General features: G+C 37.0%; 1 protein-coding gene across 6 annotated transcripts in view; it reads right to left on the minus strand.

Moving 5' to 3' along the window:
• Positions 1–5,426: 5,426 nt before the first annotated feature.
• The window catches only part of LOC145980332 (influenza virus NS1A-binding protein homolog), a 93,770-nt gene continuing 78,374 nt past the window's right edge, over positions 5,427–20,822 (minus strand). For all 6 annotated transcript variants that reach the window (XM_083113369.1, XM_083113373.1, XM_083113372.1 and 3 more), the window contains exons 6-13: positions 20,617–20,751; positions 20,347–20,470; positions 19,304–19,525; positions 17,590–17,835; positions 10,939–11,064; positions 9,693–9,866; positions 8,888–9,058; positions 5,427–7,979 (exon numbers count right to left, since the gene is read on the minus strand). In XM_083113369.1, coding sequence (XP_082969495.1) covers positions 7,792–7,979; positions 8,888–9,058; positions 9,693–9,866; positions 10,939–11,064; positions 17,590–17,835; positions 19,304–19,525; positions 20,347–20,470; positions 20,617–20,751 — 1,386 coding nt within the window. In that variant the 3' untranslated portion in view covers positions 5,427–7,791. The remainder of the gene's footprint in view (positions 7,980–8,887; positions 9,059–9,692; positions 9,867–10,938; positions 11,065–17,589; positions 17,836–19,303; positions 19,526–20,346; positions 20,471–20,616; positions 20,752–20,822) is intronic.

Here is a 20,822-nt window from a genome sequence, read left to right on the forward strand (position 1 = left end):
CTCTGCCCAGCTTTGAAGACATGACACCCAGAGGGAAGCCACAAAGTAAACTGCTCGCCATTAAAAATGCAATACCCAGAAGGATTAATCGGAATCGGACGAAATGTGCACAGTGTGTAGAGGAGAGGTGCAGAAGGAAATGATTAGGTGTTCAAGGCCGTCATGCGTCATGTGCGCCTGCCACGCCATCTGGTAAGTGGTACCTGTAGCAGGTCAGATAGGTGCAGAAGAGCAGTGAAAGTGCATGGTCGTGAGTGTAGTGTGTTAAAATCGGTCAGCAATGCCACGTCGTCGAATATGGCAGCAATTCCAGCAGGTTTCCCAGTTCGATCGCGGCCGAATTGTTGCATACAATTATGCGGATTATCCTACCGTGAGATCGGTGCCCGTGTAGGACGGAATGCATCCACAGTGATCCGTGTATGGAACCAGTGGGTCCAGAAAGGCACTGTAGAGCGACGTAGAGGTTCACAATGTCCGCGTCGGACGACGGAACTAGAGGACAGACTTCTGATACGCCCTTACAGACAGAATGGCCACGTCAACGAGGATTGCGCATGAAGTACGGGATGTTTTACAACGTCCAGTGTCCCCACGAACCGTGCTTCGTCGTTTGGCGAACCGGGGAATTTTTTCCCGGTGCCCACTGTTGCGGATTCCCCTGACGCTAGAGCATAGGCGTTTGCGTCTGAGATGGTGCCAAGACCGTCGTGCATGGATGGCGGAGTGGAATGCTGTAGTGTTCTCTGATGAATCCCGCTTCTGTATACATCATCATGATGGACGTACACGTGTGTGGCGGCACCGTGGCACTAGGCTTCATGACGCCTGCATCATGCATCATCACACAGGGCCTTCATTGGGTATCATGGTATGGGGTGCCATCGCCATAGGTGTTCGTTCGCGTCTCGTATGCATTCAAGGGACATTGAACAGCCAACAGTACATCACACAGGTTCTCACCCCTGTTGCTGTCCCATTAATCCATGCACTGCATAATGCCACTTTTCAACAGGATAACGCGTGCCCCCATGTTGCAAGGAATGTCCTTGCATTTATGGAAGCTAACCACGTGCCCCTGCTTCCTTAGCCAGCACGTTCGCCGGATATGTCGCCAATTGAACATGTCTGGTCCATGGTGGGTCGCCGGCTGGTCCAACTCAGGTTTCCGGTATGTAATGTTGAAGACCTCTGGCACCGTGTGGAAGCCGCTTGGGACGCCATACCGCAAGCAGACATCGATAGACTCATTCTGTCCATGCCTCGCCGTGTTGCAGCAGTTATTGCTGCCCGTGGAGGCTGTACACGCTACTAGCTCCTTGGGGTTATGCAACCATGTTCTACGTGTCACATGTCACACCACCGAGCTCTAACTGTAATCATTTTCTTATCTTATTATGAACTACATATTTGCCACGTTTCGTGTTTCTATCTCATTTCCTTCTGGGTGTTGCAATTTTAATGGCGAGCAGTGTAGATAGTATTGTCCTAAAAATATTACAGACAAGAAATCTGAGAGAGACAAAGGGTCACCTATAAGACCTGGATTTATGAGAAGGAATGGGGCTAACTACATGGCTGGAATGCCCATCTCCAGAAATCTTGTAGCCATTGTCATATTTTATCCAGAAACCATTGGTTTAAATATTTTTTTTTAAAAAATAAACTATACCATCATCATCCTCCTGTTCATTCCGAAACCCAGTGGCATCTCCACACAGTCTCCATGTGCACACCCAAATAAAACTAATGCAATTAATTTTTATTGCACTTGTTCATTGAACACCATTTTCTTCTAATCATCAAATGTCCCAATACCACTTTTGCCTTCCATTCTTCACCAGTTTTTCTGTTTGCAGGTCTTCCACGTTCATCGAGGCTTGTACTTTTTAAAGTGTACTCTCTCTCTCTAGTTCTTTTCAGCAAGGCTCTTCAGTAGGCTCTTCCAGCTTCCTTCTCAAGCAAAATTAGTGAACAACTAGCCCCAAGCATGTGTTGGAGCACTGCAAATTGAGGGTTTCTTTCTTAGAAAAGAAAATTTCGATGGCATCTTCCCCATCTTACACTTCCAAATATGGCAGGATTATAAAAAACCAATGTTCAGCATCTGGTCTTAACTTGTATCAATTTTCTTTCGAATTGTATCGCCACCCAAAGCACCAAGAAATTCTCATTCATAAACTACATTTTCACTCATTGGCCCCAGAAGTACTTTGAATACATATTAACATTCTCTGGTGTAGAGAGAATGCATTGTGGTCTTTTTGACAACTTGTCTTTATTCTTCCACAAAAGAGGAGCAAACAGAAAACAATCACACTGCATTACAATAATAACCACTTACCATTGAAATATGTTTATAATATTAAGTATTTAAAAAAAATAGTTTACTTACAGTTCGTGAGTCAACTGCTCCCTTCCTTAGGTTATCTCCTTGGCTAGCGAAATTGCTTCATAGCTACGTCAAATAGAAGTAAAACAACGAGTAAGGTGATGGGTGTTACTATGGTAAAAAAGAAGGTTTCCTAACAACTTGCCCATTCTTGATAAATCTCCCATCCCCACATTCCTTTCTTTGTAAAGCTCCAAAAGTCAAAGATAAAAAACTATAAAACTTGAAACATTAAAAAACATACACATACTGTTTGACCAGCGATCCGAGAGCTCTCGAGTTTTCTGCGCATGCCCGAAGTAGAAGAGTCCAGTCGTAAATTGGGGGAGTTTGTGGAACCGCTTCTCTGAAACGCGAGCAGCGCGAGTGTCACGTGGGGAAAGAGAGCAATGTTGCCAACCGGAGAATATTGTCACAAGATATTGGAAGTGCTCTGGCCGTGGAGAGGCGTCTTTGCAAAAGCTGAAGTCTTGAACGTAGCGCCAGTTCGGCATCTTTGACCCAACCCCAGAGGAAGCCGACTGGACCCGTATCTGGTTTCGAGCCACCACTATGGGCGTCCGGATGGGGGGCAAGGGGGGGACGCCCCCCTGAAAAATGAAAGTCATCCAAAAATTATGTATTTCGCACATATAATTTCATTTTAGCCACAATAATATGTGTTAATTATTGCATGATCACCATAAATTCAAATTTAAGCAATGCGTTTTTAGGGAACAGCACTATTTTTGGAGAAAATGTGCCTTGTTTGCCCCCCCTGGAAAAAAACCTTCCTTGCCCCTCCCTGGAAAAAATCCTGCGGACGTCCATGGCCACCGCCTGTTTTTCCGTAAAGCGATGTTGTCACATTTGCCTGCAGTGTTTAGACATCCATTCATTCACTGCGACGTTTTACTCCCAAGGTTTTATATTATATATAAAAAAAATAGCACAGCACAATAACACTAATCAAGATTCAACTCTTAAATACCAACAGTGAACCTACAATTGGCAAACGGCATGGTTGTGCATGTCCCTCGGTTTTCGTTACCTATGTTCTGGTGGATAAGCATCCTCGCAGATTGGTAACACTGTTCAACGTGCAACCGCGAGCGGCGTTCTCGCGCCTGCCTTCCTATCGCCAACTTCCACTTTTTCTTGGCACTTTGCCAACTGGAGCTCTCGGATCGCTGGTCAAACAGTAACTCCACACTCGTCTGCAAGGTATCTGGTTTGCTTGCATTCAGAATGCAGGAAGTTTCCCCGGTTCCAAACTCTGCCCACCAGTTCCCCCTCCCCTCTTCCTCCTGTATTACATCATTTCATACTCGAAATCAGGAGTCTCCTGAACCTCACCATCATTGGGGGGGGGGGGGGGGTTGGAGTTTGGAACGGGGGAAACTTCCTGCATTCTGAACGCAGGCGAACCAGATACCTTGCAGGCGAGTGTGGAGTCGCGTGTTTTTTTTTAATGTTTCAAGTTTTATATATTTTTTTATCTTTGACTTTTTATGCTTTTGGAGCTTTACAAAGAAGGAATGTGGGTATGGGAGTTTTATCAAGAATGGGCAAATTGTTAGGAAACCTTATTTTTTACCACAGTAACACCCATCACCTTGCTCCTTGTTTTACTTCTATATGACACAGCAATGAAGCAATTTCGTTAGCCAAGGAGATAACCTAAGGGAGCAGTTGACTCCCGAAACACAGTTTGGCATGCCGTACATACTCACAAACCATTTTTTTGGTATTTTTAAATACTTAATATTCTACTAAGAGAGTAATTCACACATGCACAAGATACGAGTTCATGTGTGTTTATAAGCAGGAGTAGCAAAACTAATTGTTTGCCAGTGGAGACACATTCAGTAGTTTAGATTCCATTTTAAACTGCAGGTCAAGGCACAATTATTCTACCTATCCATAACTTGGAGTAAACTTCGTCAAGTGATTGTCTCAGATGGCGTCATGCTCATCTTTTTAACACAGAATAGAACTTACGTTAAAGAACTATTCTTCTGTACTTTAGAATCACAAATGTAAAGAATTAAAAATGAACCGGTCCAGTGAAGTGCGAGTAGAACATGTATGTGATGCCCGACCAGTCACTCACTCACTCTCTCTCTCTCACACACACACACACACAAACAAACCAGCTCGTGCAGAGTGCAGTGATATATATAGCACCAACGCAAGATGACTTTTTTACAGATTGTCTTCAGTTTCTTGATTTTTCAGTATAGTTTTCAGAAAAACATCAGAGATTTACTACAGTTCATGTTTGCCGTGTATTAAATAATATGCTGTCATTATAGCAAACAAAAAAAGATATAAAGTTGACTGTTGAAAGCTTTAAGTGAACAGAGATTCTTTCTCCAAAGGTGCAAATCCACAGGAAGGCAATCGTCCCTCCCAACTGGGTGGGATTGAAGGCAAGACCCCTTCAGAGAATAGATTTTTGTTTATTTCTTGTTAATTCACTTTACTCTATCTGATCATTCACTTTACTCTGGCAATGGGAGGAATTGTGGTGACATAAAATAACCATCTTTTTCAGCCCTGGACACTATCTTTGCAAAACTAGTCTCTAGAACATGGAAGTCTGCTTAGTTCTTGCCAATATATTCTTTACATAAAACAGTGCAAATGTAGGTTAGAATTTATTCTCTGCGAGGTGATGTATCAGACTGAAATTCATCCCTCCCAACTGTAACTTCTGGATCCCCCATTGCATCTCTCCTACTCTCGAAAATCAATCTTGTTAAGCCTTAAATAATAATGTAGAACATCAAAAGCATCAAGGCAAATCTGAGATTAACTTTTAAGTGAAGAATACTTATACAATACCAGTAGCTCAACCTACTTAAAAAATTCCTATTTGATTTATTTCCTAATGTGCAACGAGCAACATTTATCCTAGCTGTGGAAATTTTATTTATTTATTGTCCTTGCATTAGATCACTTCCAGATACATATTATTCCACTGTCTTGTACCAATCAGAAAAATAAAGTAATGCAGCATAGAGAACAGGTGAAAATCAAAGAACAGGCAACAGCTTATTTTTTTTAATAAATTTTCATACAAAAGACAGATCATTCAAAAGGTTATAAACGGCAAAACAATTTTCAGAAATTTTATGTAAAAGAAATCTTCAATGTATTACAAATCTTTTTTTTAAATGTAAGCCAATAAGAATCAAGTTTTTCAAATGTTGCCAATGAAAACCTCTGAAACCTCTATCGACTAAAAAAACTTCCTCTTGTGTGTATAAAAAGACCACTCTCGGGAAATTTAAATGTAAAAATACATAATGGAATTTTGCAGTTTTTTCACTGATATACAATCCAGTCTTCTTTAGAAGAAATCATAACATACGTATAATGAAAATGTGCCAGTCTCGCATACAACACTTGTCTGAAAACTAAATACCTTGAATGTCTTATTATGCCAAGAGAAAATTCTGTTTTCCTCATCTGTCTACATATCAATTAAACATCGAATATAAGTACTGAGGAAACATGAGCATATCATAATGAGATTTACACACAGACAACTATGTCTGTTAGAGGAATGCAAGACTACACACAACAAGACAAAGATTCACATCTAATGCACAATTCTTTTAAACATGGTTTATAATACTCCATTCTTCTTTACCTCGTAGTATGAGTATTTGTATGTGTGTGTATATATATGTGTATATATAGAGAACACCACATACTTTACAGCAAGACTTATTAAACAGTGTTGTCAAGCCTAACTGTATGTCACTCAAGTCAAACAATGTAGTTTGTGTAATATAATAGTTGCTCTTGTATTATACCTTACAACTAAATTATAAGTTTGTAAAAGATATATATACATGAAGATAGATATTCAAATAGATAATTAGCATGAAGAATTCTACTTGAACTCTAAATACTTAATAATGAACCTAAGAAGAGCAGTGTTCTTCCTTTCCTTCACTTATTACTGATGAAACATTAATTTTTGGAACAAAATCTAATTAAGAAAAATGTACACTTGTGTGTGAAACAAATTTTCAAGAACAAAAATAAAATCAACACAAAATGAATTTCATGTTATGTATTGAATTGATTCAACAATCAGTTAACATTCTTGCTTTTGTTATTTTCAACATATTAGTTTACTTCTGGCCAGCAACTGAACTTTAGTTGGCAGCTATTAATAAATAAATAACAGTTTATCTTTCATTATTTTAATATTTTCATATTCAAATTTGTACATCTGCAACACCAACCTGAAATTTTTACATCTGAAGATTAAATTAAAAATTATATGCTCAATTCATTTTTATGCATTGGAAGTATACATTCTGGAGGATTTTAAAATTACAGTTCAATGTTAAGTTGCAAGAGATTGCATATATATGTTTCATATATATACAAAATTAGACATGGATGAACACATGTATTTTACACAAACTCGTATATAACAGAAAATGCTTTGAAATTTGTGTAAAAATAAAAACAAATCTGATATATTGCACATGTTTTTTTTACATGAATGAATTTGTAACCACATACAGATTAGAAGAAAAGGAAGCACGCTGTATAAACTGTCCTCTGATAGTGAAGTTGCTTCACATCAGCATAATCATCCAAAATAAATCTACATTCCATTTTCTTAACTTCCATTATGGAGATATAATTGAAACATTTTCTCAAATAACAGAAAAACCTGGACATAATCAAATAAATGTAGACAATACTTCTTTCTACATTGACAAGTAACATCAGGGGAGACTACAATATCACACAAACAATCAAAAGCTTCTATGTACAATATGTTCTCCATATCCCATCTTTACAGAAGTCAAGTGTAGTTCCCTTGAAACATCAATGCACACAAAAGATGTGAATGTCTTCTCCTTCCAGACTTTGCACCTCTCGAAGAATGTATCTCGTATGTCTTCTACAAAATATTGTCCACTGTACAACACTTCCCTTCAAAGTCATGTGTGGCCCCATGTACAAAAATGCTTAACTGAAGGACAGTTACTTCGAAAAAGATTGTAAAAGGATGAACGTGTAGCAAATTCCATTCGATCATGAGCAAATTCAGACCAAAGTACCTCAACATAGAAAATATTCACCAGGCATCAAAAGGAAAATATATCACAAAATATAAACTGTTTTTGTTCTTTCCATAACTTTTTTTTCTGTTTTGATAAATGTTTGTAGTAAATTGTTTCTTTTTTATCATTCAATAAATTAAAGGATGTGAGAAGATCAAATCTTTCTTCCTCGTTTCGATGAACCTGTAATACTACCACTCTCCCCTTTTCAACAAGGATATTTTTTTGAAGGGAAGCAGAAATTTTGGTCAGAAAATAGGGTTATGTTTTGTATGAAACGTGAGCCATGGGTTGCATGTTTGTCCCTCACAATATATACCTTCACTGATTGTCGTTTCTCTCTGATATGGATTCAATCTCTTCAATGGGAAAAATTAGCCTGTGAAGGCAATCTTCTTTCCCGTTGGTTTCATGACCATTTTGTTGTTCAGTGGGCAGTTTAGGGACAAATGTTGTCCACTCATCAGTCTTTTCATCCAGGTACTCAATACTGTTCAAAAATGCTTTACCTGAGAAGAGAGGGGGAAAAAGAAGAAATATAGCATTTGAAATCACACAAATAAAATTTCTGTATACGAGTGTCAAACCTAGAATAAATTACAGTGAATAGCAAAAGTACTATTTTGTGGCATTAAAAAGATCCAAACTTTTAAAAAATCTTTAAAGCATTTTTTCCTAATTTATACACTGAACCTACTTTTCCTTCTTATGCTTCTCATTTCCAAAATAAAAAAAATAAAAAAATTACAATGCACTTAGATATACAAATTGCATTCATTACTGGAGTTATTCTGAATTGATTTAAAATTTTTGGGTGCGTCGGCACGTATGAGAGTTATCCTTAAGTTCACTTTTATGCACAATCTACGAAAATAAACTACAAAACAACTGTACAAAAGGTAGGGGGCACAAAACCTTCATAATAAGCTTTGCACCTTGCAAAAGAAAATCAAACTCTGGTTCAAAGCCTCAAGCATCTGTGTTACAAAGAATTGAAAATAGACTAGGAATTAAATTCTAGAATAAAGAATATGAACAAATCATACTACACAATAAAGGATTTTTAGACAAGAAGGAAATAAGTCTGAAAACAAAAATGATAATTTTCAAGTCAACATTGTATATAACAACTTGATATATGGCTGGGTAACTAATGAAAACATTAATTCATAAATGTTTATTTTATTTCACATTTTAATTTATGAATGTGAAATACATATTTAACATGGTCAACACAAATTTATCTGGGGTTTTATTACTTTGATTAACAGAATGTTAAATAAATAGATGTGCAGCAGATAGCATGGGTACTTCACCTTCACAAATACCACTAGAATGTTAACAGCATATGTTTTTGTCTGTAAAAAGTATGGAAGTGAAAGTTTTTAGACAAAGTCAATAGAAGTTTGTCAGTTACCTGAAAAACCACCAACAGCATACAATCTGTCTCCAATAACACAAACACCCACATTAGCTCGGGATGTTGTCATATTTGGTCCTGGAGTCCATGTTTTTTGCTGCAGATCATAAATCTCTGTTGAGCATAATGAATGCGTGCCATCGGAACCTCCAACAACATACAATTTACCTGAAAATATACAAACTTCTTAATAAATAAACATTTACAAGGCAAAATTTGTTTCATGGAAATTAACATATAAATCTCAAATATTTTAACTTGAATTCACTTCTAAAAGAAAGTTGTCTTAGAACCACAAACTGGATTGAGTACATGCGAGACACCTCATTTGGTTTTCCTAAAGTTGGGTTAATTATTGTGAATACGGATAGCAATGCTGATACTTCGACATTTCTGTAATAAACATAATTTATGATTATTTAAAATTGTCATGTCAACTATAATTGTGCATTCTTAAAATTAATAATAATAAATAAGTGCACAAAACAACAATGCAATTGGAAATGATCCATAAACATCCCATTTTTATCATTCAAAATAAGAGAGGGGGGAAAAAAATTGCAATTTCACCTCTAGTTAGTAGTTCTGTATTCTCACTCTGTTACTGTCAATACCAAGTGATATAATTGTAAAGCATCATGAGTTGCAATATATTGTTTGGAATTAACCTTTACAGTCTAATGTCAGATCTCTTGCAACATTCTGATTGTAATTTTTCCTCATTATTAGAACACAGAAGTGCATCCTTGGTGTGACTAGTCTCAACTGCATACTTAGTGGAGTGAAAAGTTGTGTCACATACCTTTGAAAACGGCTACTCCACATCCTCTTCTGGCAGTGATCATACCCTTGCCGTAAGTCCACGTGTTGCTTTGTGGATCAAACACTTCAACTGAGTTTAAGCAATTCCAAGCATCACAACCTCCAACGGCAAATACACATCCATTCACTGCGCAAACACCTGCTTGATACCGACCTATAAGGTAACAAAGATTAAATTAAAACCATATTTAATAATAATATTTCACAATATAATAAAGCTTTGCAGACCCGCTACTCCCATGCACCATACTCCCGCGTGGAGGGGAGGAGCAGAGTAAAGACTGCTTTCTTATGGCCCAAGCCGAATGGAAGAAGGGAAAGCTGCACCGACACTTTTCGGTGAAGATTTTTTCCTTGTGGTCGCTCTATAGGATTGGACAGAAAACTGTACAAAACTATTTTAACATCTCCACAAAAAACAACATATTTTCCTTAACTTGCTCAATTTCTCCAAACATTTGCAGAAAAATAAAGCATGTAACTAAACTCTGTTAGTCCAAATTCATTACCTGTCCTGAAAATGTTGATTTCAGTGGTATACAAGAATCTAGGGAAGATTGAAGGCACTTGCATCGGAAGTAACTGATGTGTAAAAATTGCAAATTGCTTGGTTCTTCAGATATTAAGACACCTGATTGCAAATCGTGGCCAAGTGGTCTAAAGCATCATGCTTTGGGCTGCAGCTACGGGATGTGTGCAGGTGCAAGTCTCCTGGGGATACTTCGGCCTGTGTATAGGACCGGTGGCCACGCACCATCGTCAGGAAATTAGGGAGCTACGAATGAGTAGCATAATCAGGTCATGAAAACCTAAACGACTGGGTTTCGTACCAGGAATCGAGCTAAGCACAGTTTGTTCCAAAGGCAGAAGGGCTAACCATTTGACTGTGTGGGAGCTCTAATGATGATGAATAATTAGTTGAAATTGATGAAGGAACACTCAAAGCACAAACCCTGATTGGATTGAATTCTATTGATTTTGTTTTCAAGTTTACTGTATGCACAGAAAGGCTAATTGGGACTGGAGCTACAGTTTAATGTGGGATCGGAACCACTATGTGTCTCCACCAGGTATCGAACCCAGGATCCCTTGAATACAATGCATAGTTAGGCCATGATTTGAACCCAAAACTTTCTGTGGCGAGAACGTGAGTACACTGCTCAACATGCTCGGCCACCAATGCAGTACATACAACTATTATCTAGCAATAAAGTTAATGCACTTACCAACATTCAAAGATGCAACGCTTGTCCACTCTTGTGTTTCAGGATCGTACACATCACACTGCTTAATGCCGACTTGGCCATTCCATCCACCAATGCAGTAAACTTTTTCATTTAAACTGCACACACCTAATTGGAAAAAAAAAAAGCACCCTTCACTACACTTGTTAACACTATGGTGATTTTACTTTCTAAATAAAAGAATAAATGTGTTTAGCTTCAGTGCAAATGCATGTGATGTAGCATGTACCTCTTCTGAATGTATCGATGGAAAATTGATGAGGCATTCTATACTCGGTCTGATTTTTTAAACAGATGCACAGCCCCAATCATAAATTTGGGAGAAAACTGTTCAACCTGGATCAAATGGAATGTATTTCTGTTTTCAAGTTACATCATCATACAACTTACATATTTGGGTGACCAATCTTCCCTGCTTGTACATTCATTTTCTCTTCCTTCTTTTATGTTACTTTTCTGCCTTTTTAGGCTAATCAAAGATGAGGATGAGTGAAGATAAGATTCATGAAGGGACACTCATAAACACCCATGGGAAAACATTTTTTTAAAAAGAACTGTCAATTAGAGAGAGAAAAGATGATTGAAGGTTGCATTTCTTATACCTTGAGGTGTCTTTCCCAGTCATCCAACGTAAAGCATTTTTAACAACCTGAGAACTACTTTTCAATAATTAAATTGTCACTCATCAAAAGTTGGCCATATGGCTGATTTCCAAATCAGCAGATGCAAATAAAGATCTGAAAGTCTCAAGTCACAAAACGTTAATTCAAATTTCAATGAAATAAAAAACTATCACAACTTTTACATGAAAGAAATAGGCTAGAGACATCGTCAAATGAGCATTCAAGGAGACAAAAGAACATCTGTTGTGAAGACTGTACGATAATGCATTCTGCACTATTAAACAAAGCACAATGAGCTTACTTTTCCCACAGAACAAAGTGAAATTTTTACTATGTAAGGCTTTCACTTGTGCGAGATTATCATTATGAAGCATGACAACTGTTTGAATTTCTATACATCAATGTAAGGTTCCATTGGCACAATACAGGAATTCAATCCTCTGCAAACGCAAATCCAATCAAAAGATTTTATTTCTGTGGAGTGGTCATTAACATTTCCAGAAAACTTCAGCTGAGAATTACTTTGAAGAACGAATTCACTTTGATTCTTCAATAAAGATGAGGCAGTCATTTCCAATGGTAGACTAGAGTGTATACAGCATAAAATAGACTAAAAAATCATGGTTTTCTACCTACGAAAAATTTTCCTAAGAGAAAAACACAAAATCAAATATTTTTTAAGAACAATATACTGACACACACTTGCATCGAGACAATGAACATTAATGCAGCTCTAACTAATCATAATACACTAACTGCTTTCAAAATGTGAGGCTAATGTCAGTTGTTTGCATCATAGTGTGTGACAACATGTGTATATGTATGTTTGCACATATATGCACGAGATATCAGTCTTGCTACACAAAACATGCAAAACTTGACCACTGGAGTTAAATATTGTTTTGAGACTTCATTACCTCCTTAAGATAAAGATGAACAATGTGAGAAGACTACAATATGAACAATAATATTACATTTCATTCTACAAATTTTAAATCCAGTGTTCAAATTTAAAATGCTGAGGGAGAAAGCACCTTCAATTAAATGCTAAAAAAATCAATAATTAGGGCCAGACCAGCTATATTACATTATCAAGCGAGAAAATCTCATTAAAACATTGCCAACATGAATCATAGCTTTATCAGAATATGAAGTGGAGAAAGCACCTGCTCAAATTCACTTCTTTGGTTAAAATCAATGTTCAAAGTGGAAATTGTTAAGTGGGGGGTATTTGATTGCACCTTGGGGGCAGCTAGGGAATACTCCTATGTTTTAGCATGGGACAATGAGACAGATGGAGGATGTCATCCCTACACATTCTCTTTTCACCAAGTCTTTCCCCATTTTTAATCCTTCAATGCCAAGTGCGATTTTCCACGTGTAAGTGTTAATGCCAAGTGTGTCTTCAGTTGGAAGTTTGAAATTATGTAAGGTTTTAAATAAAAAATGATATCTCTGTAACTATGAATGCTAGAGTTACATATTTTACCTGCTTTTTTTGCACAGATTAACCTATTAGCCTATGGCCAAAAAAAATACCTATAAAGTAGAAGATAAAAGAAAAACTTCTATTTTTTTAAAAAAAATAAAAATTTAAAATTCATTGGTACTATAAAACAGTACCTACATATTGCTATTTTCTAATGAAAAAGCTGTGCTTGTTTTCAGCAGGTAATTTATCCCCCTAGCCCCAGGTATAGCCAAAATCAAATTAAACTTTGCCAATTATTAAAAGGAATGCCTCAAGGCTAGTGTAGCACTCAAAACATGTATCTCCGAACATTAGCCAAGTCGCAGCATATTTCAAAAAGTTGAAAATGCTATATGTCACGTCCCAGAATTAGCAACCACACACGAATGTGACACATGTCACATCCAGCATTTAAGGGTTAAACCCAACACTTAGCCTCCAGATGAATTAAGGACGGTCAGGAGAAATTGTCATTGTTATGGAATCATTAAAACAGACAAGCCAGATAGTAGTAAAATTCAAGAGGCAATTAAGATAAAGGTTGTTTTCTGGAAGTTACTGAAATGTTATCTTGTTTTTCAGTAAGTCCCTAATATTGCAATTCAATATGCAGAGGTACATTTGACAGTTACATGTCCAGTTTGGCAGACAGTAATTCTGATCTTCAGAAAGCCAGAGTTGATAAAAATTTACAATATGAAGCTTTTTGTAGAAATGTCAGCAAAAAAAATGCAGGCTCGACCAGGACTCGAACCCAGGTCTAGTATGCCATGTCATTGCTCTACCAACTAAGCTTACAAGCCAGCCCTGGCTATGTCCGATTTTCCACTGTCACTGTTTTACTTGCAAAGAATTGTTTCACAGTAGAAAAAAGACTGGCTTGGTAGAGGAATGGCACTATATGCCAGAGGCTTAGGTTCGAGTACTGATTGAGCCTGCATTTTTCACCGAAATTTCTACATAGTAGAACTCCTCTATGTGTCAATTCTATTTTGTTTATGAAAATAGATGCTACATACAAACAATATTACTAGGTATAAGATATTTGAAGACATTCTAGCTTGAAATTTCAAAACAGCCCAGAAAATAAACTATTCAGATGAACAGCAGAAGTGAAAAACTGATTAGAAGATACCCAGCGATTGTCATGCCACTGGTTGCATGTAACGTTTCCTTGCATATAAATATAAAAAATACAGAAAGACATTTACTGCATAGCTTGTCTGGCCCTATCAACATCCTATCATGCTATGACAAAAGCATTACAATAAATGCAATTACTATAAAACCTCCAACTTTCATGTTACTTCACCATTACTACTTATAAGTACTTTGCTTTCTAACTGTTTGCCACTTCAAGCCAATCAACTACAGATTCACAGGTGCAATGGCCAGAATACAATATGTATTTCATGAAATAAGAAAAACACGCTCAGATAAGCTTCACAGGTTGCAGGTGTCAAGCAATTGCTGTAACTCTGAGGAACACAGTTCTGAGAGATGGGACAAGTCAATAATTCCTCGTCTCATCTCATCTTCAGTGTCATCTTCCTGGTACGTCTGGACCGGTGAGCCACCTTGTCCTCCAGGTGCCAACCTGTTTAACCATGGTTACCAACCTGCACTTATAGTTCCAAACGTAGGGAACTACTCTGAAAATGGTTCACTTTGAAAACAAAGTCTTCATTGAAATAAAAAAAAAATATATCAAAGATCAACCAGTGAAGATAGTAGCATTCATTATCAAACTGTAAGAGGCTGGTAACTTTCATGGAGGAAATACTTTTGGTCTTTCCTCATCGAAAAAGCAATAAACGTGTTGAAAACACAGTTGAAAATTACTTACATTTATTTATCTGAAATTATACATTCCCACAGGTGCATCAAGGAAAAGTATGGATGATGGGCTGGCGGCATACGAGGTAAGTTCTGATGATACTCATGTGGCTTTGTGAAAAGTAATTTTGCCTGTTTTTTTCTGAAGATACAGCTCAGACAGACAGCAATACACCTAATCAAGATTCACACAATACTTCAGCATGGACGTCCGCAGGATTTTTTCCAGAGAGGGGCAAGGAAGGTATTTTTTTTCCAGAGGGGGGGGGGGGCAAACAAGCCACATATTCCCTAGTAATAGTGTTGTTCCCTCAAAAAACATTGCTTAAATTTGAATTTATCATGTTCGTGCATTAACACATATTATTGTGGCTGAAATGAAAGTGTGTGTGAAATATATAATTTGGTTGACTTTCATTTCCCACCCCCCTCCCTTCCGGATGCCACGTACTTCAGATAATCAACTTCTAGAGAAGATGCAAGTTAAACAATGTAGTGTCAAATTTCTTTAAGTGGAAAGTTAGAACTCATAACACCTACACTAATGAATTCAAATAAAAATTGCAAACGTTAATGATATGAAGACTAATTAGGGACACATACCCTGAACTGAACAGCCTTTCTAAAAAAATATACGATTTCCACCTAATGTTATTGAATCCATTACATACAATCATATGGGAAGAATTAAACAGCTACTCAACAAATTGTGAAACACCACAACAGAAAGGAGACTTTGTAAGAAATTCTCCCAGCTAATTCAGGAGAAAAGACCAGTATACAAGGGCAGTGAAAGAAGACAAAAGGTTGATGAAATTAATAAAACTAAGAACAATGGTGATACATTGTTTATAAATCTTAAGACATTGGGATGGTACCTGATGAGTATTTAGAAATATTTCAATTTGGAACGAAATTTTCAATGGGTAATATATAAGGAAGATTTTGTGATTTCAATAGAAAAAGGACTAAATTTCCCTTCTCCTCAACCCCACTCCTCCAGTCATTTGGCTTCTTTTTGGCTTTGCCTGAAGATGCAATATTGTAACCTAATACCAGTGATACCTGATGTTATTTCAGTGTGACTGAAGTGTATATGTTCCAATGCAAACTACAAAACAGTACCATTGATGAAATCGACGGCACAGTCTATAGGGTCAAAAAGAAGTAGATACTGTATATCCGAGAGTATTGTTTGCCACTACCAACCAACACACTTCTTCCATAAAATTGTTTGGCAAAGTAGATTTGTGAAATAGCATGATTTTTGGATACAAAATTACACTTTCGATACATCCTCTTAGAGATTGGTGTAGTAAACACACATTGTACTACTTGTTAACAGCAATATCAACATTGGCTTAAAATGGCACGAAGAACACTAGTATTTATGCAAGCAATTAATAACTGTGTTTTTCCCCTGTCCTCCAATAAGAAAGTGAATGATAAGTGCATACAATTATGCTTCTTGGGTTCAAAGAAAGGTAAACCAAGATAAACTGGATAACACTGAAGTTTAATGAAAGCTACATCCATCTTCACTGGTACATCCTCTTCAACAATGTGAGCTTCTCTTTGCCTCCTAGTGTGTTATTCTTTGGGCCATGGCATCGTACTCAGTTTGTTGAACAAAATTTCAGCTCGCTACAAGCAAATGCTCCTTTGCAGTGAAGTAAAGCAGGGATTAATCGTAAACGACTGAAGAAGCCGAAGTCTGCAATCGTCTGGAACCCCAGCGAATCCACCAATAAACACTTTCCTTTGCTAATCTAAAGAACAGCCATACTCACCAAAGTGGATGATTAGGAGCCTAGAATGAAACTTCCTTGTCTAGCAAATAATGCTGAGTGCAATCCTAGACAACCCCCGCAGTTCAAGCAACATTAATGAAACTACTTCTTTTTTTTTTTACGCAAATTTCACCAGTCTAAAAATAAGAAGAGGTGAATACGTGAAGTGCTAAAGTTATCTCTGCAGAAGGTTGTCTAGGGTCACATGCAACATTAAGAGATGTACAATGACATCAACAGCAGCATCTTCTTAACAGCATTGGGCCAGGGACATCATCCGGGAGTGTCTGCTGCAAACGAAACAATGAAACAGAGTTTTAATATTAATTATGTGGAACAAAATATGTGCTGTACGACACAGTTAAAATACATGCATGCAAAGAAGAAAGAAGAAAAAGAGAAACTAACGATCAAACTGAATTCTGCTATGGACGACAGCCCTCATGACAGCAGCTGAGGCAATGAAACACTTTAGTATCCTCTTTTCAAATGTGAACATATGCTTAAACACCTGGCACCTGTTTTCATTACATAAATGGCCATGCAGGTCAATATGTTTCTTGTATATTCACTAAAATGTTTTAGCTTGTGAAAAAAAAAAGTATTATTTTATTGTAATTTTAAAACCTTGTATATGCCCACAAAAGTATTGTGTGCATTAACATACATACAATTATAAATTACATACATTTATACTTTACCTGCTTATTCCAATCCTCATCTTCAATACATGAATAGCCCTATCTAACATTGCAATCTGGGAATAAAGTTTAAAAAGAAAAAACAAGGTGAAAAAACTCAGTTTCCCTTGAAAAAAATCCAAGAAATCTGATAAAAAAAAGGCATAACAGCATCAGAAACACATGAAACTTACAGTCTACGCATATTGTACACACAGTGGAACTTCACATACCAGTATTTGATCGAGGCAGGGGCAAGGACGTTACTCTAGACCATTTTTTTGACTCTGGGTCAAATACTTCGACTGTAGACAGCTCTGTTGTTCCATTGCTGCCACCTATAGCAAATACTTGGCCTTTAACAACAGCAATATCGAAGCGACCCCTTGCTTCCTTCATTGACGTAAGTGTTGTCCATGTGTTATCACTCGGATCATAGCATTCAACTGTCCTTAAGCATTCACCTCTATCGTAACCACCTGAAAAGATAAATACATAGTTTGAGTCTCCCATTCTTCTCATCAAGAGCAATCAAGTAACTTTTATTAGTGCATATTACCAGTACTTAAACAGTGCATAGCTTTCCTGAAAGATTTTATTTCTTGATTCAAGATACAAAATAATATGTCCATCTATGGCATGTATATCTTTCTAACTTTAGAACTCTTAAAGATTTGAAGATCACATTGGTCTTTTGGAAAGTCATTATCAAAAATTTCCTTTCTAAAAACTGCCATAATATTCCACATCTGAAAAATTATACGTTTAAAATTCCTTCTCGAGCATTCAAGCCAATCGCGTGCTTTGCTTTTGCTGTAGTCTAGATATGGGCTCCCATGTAGCCAAACGATTAAAGTTCTCGGCCTTTCAATTCCCTGTGAGAGTCCCTAAAAAATCAGTGTTGACCCTGCATCATGAAGACACGTGGGGAGCTATTTGAATAGAAGAAATAGCAGACTCCGTTCTTGAAAGAAAGAAATCAGCAGTAATGGGACCCTTCATGCTGACCATGCATCACCCAATGAAAAAGCAGGTTGGCAGGTCCTGACCCTTAAAGAGGGCTGTAGCACCATGAAATTTAGTTAGTTTAGTAGTCCAGAAATCTGTAATAGCTTCATGACAGACTAAACCTAGTTTGAATCGCAAGCATCTAGACATGAAAACAAACCATATGAAAATTCACTCTGGAATGAATTGTAAGATCAAATGTTCAATATTGCCTTAAAAAAAAAAGGCCAACACAACATCTTGTTCTTTAGTATGTCTGTGGTATTAACTACATTTGGTCCAACACAAACACTGCAAACTTTTAAAAACTAACTTCTTCAAAATCCAAAACCTTACAAGCTAAGAAAAAGACTTGAGGCTAGCACAAAGTAACATTTATTAAACTAAGCCCCGCGACAGGTTAACCTTGCAGCAACTTTTCGCATATATAGACCCAAACGTGCGCGCAGAAAATAGTTCCGCTGCAATACTGCGGATTTTCTCACTGTCTGTGATATGAACAGCTCAGCGGTTAAGGTGAGACTGCCATGGGGATGCTGAGTGCTGCTCTAGAGTGGATTGATACATAAAACCTGCTGCAAACTTAACCTGTCGCGGGGTATAGTTCTTTTTTAATCTTTTTAATTCCTGATAAAACAAGTAAATGATTGGAAAGAAAGAGGTAAAACCATTTACAACAGTCTTTTATAAGTGTGGGTATGCAAGTAATTCATTTATCTGCAACTACACACACATTGAAGACCAAAACCTTACACAAATATACAATAATGCCATGTAACTTGCAAAAATCAATTAACACAAAAAATTCTGCAAATTACACTGAATTATTGTATATTTGTGCAAGCATGAATCTTAACTGCGTTTGTGCTATGAATTCAAATCAAACCACTATTTCTCATCCACCAAAACTGTTTTGAGGTCTTCGACAACTGAACATACCACAAACAAGCAGCTTATCATTGAGATTAGCACATCCCACAGCACACTTCACGGAACTCATGTTGGGCAATAAGCAATATGTGTCTGGCTTCTCCATGCTGGATGGACGGCTGGTCACGGGGGTAGAAATAGGAGATGGCGTCGAGGGTTGATTCAGTCTCAACATCACTGACATGGTTGTCAAAGTTCCATTGATTGTCACTATTGCCAGGAAGCTATGATCTAAGAAGAAAGAATATTATGTTATCCATATATATCAATTCAAATCAGGCATTAAGACAAAGAAATTCATATTAGGGCTAAGCCTACTGATATCTGAAGTAGGGATGCCCAGAAATGTTCAAATCCAGGTTATCCAATACCGAAAATATCCAGATCCAATGAGAAACGAATACCTAGATCTGCAACTGTACCCAGGAACGGATTTTTCAGTAAATCTTTTCATCCCTACCCTGGAGGTACTGGTTCAAATTAAGTCCCAAGTGTCCTGGGAACCATACACAACTATTTTCCTTTAATTCTGGGGCAATAGTGTGTGACAAAAGTGAATTTTGTTATTAAATACCAGCTTTTTTAATATTCTTTTCATCTAATATGCAAATCTATGAATGTTTTAAGGTAAAACTCTGGTAGGTGGTGCTACTGACTCAGGCTACTTTTTCGTGCACCACCCAGTAGTTGCAATGGAATATATTAACATTTATAAATATTCTGTACAATTCTTAATTGCTATAATGTTCATGTCATTGAATAACATTTCCCTAGAAATTTTTTTCAGTTCAACCCTAATTCAGAATAGTTTTGCATAGCAAAGTTAAACACAGCATGAAAATTCATTCATTTACACACTTTTATCTCCATGCTACCTACCTACCATACAAGGATAACTACAAGAAGAAAATTTAATTCTGCTAACAGAGAAATAATACTAAAGCAACATGCAACACTAGTGTAATATCAGTATGCCTTTATTTAATCAAATAACTGAAAGATAATGGAGTCTTGTTATTTCACAAATTGCAAAAACTTTCAAAATTACTTACCGCCAACTTGAGAAGCAGCTATTAAATTCCAACCAATGTGTTGGCCCTCGACTGTGTCAAATGCTTCCCGGGAATATATGAGAACCCGAGGTTTAGCAGGTTGTACTGATCCTTTACGTCTCCCCTGCAATTAAAGACAGATTATCAAAAATAAGCAAACATGACAAGGTTCTACTGTGCACACTACATATTTCATGGACTGAATGTACGATACATGATATTTTCTATATAATTTATAAGCCAATAATGCAAATAAAGAAACATCCTTACCTTTGGATTACTTTGCAAATGTCGTTTCGACATTTTTTTGTAATCCTGCACAATGTCTGTTTCACTGACATCACCACTTGGAAGTTCTGCACAATCCTGTAGAGAGTTATCCATTGCCAAATACAAAAGATGCATCTGAAATACAAATTAATGAATGAGTTAGATTCATTCCTTTCAGAGAAATATGTTCATCATATAAACAATAT

This window comes from Lepisma saccharinum, chromosome 27, assembly GCF_977018435.1.
Source record: "Lepisma saccharinum chromosome 27, izLepSacc3.1, whole genome shotgun sequence".
NCBI lineage: Eukaryota > Metazoa > Arthropoda > Insecta > Zygentoma > Lepismatidae > Lepisma > Lepisma saccharinum.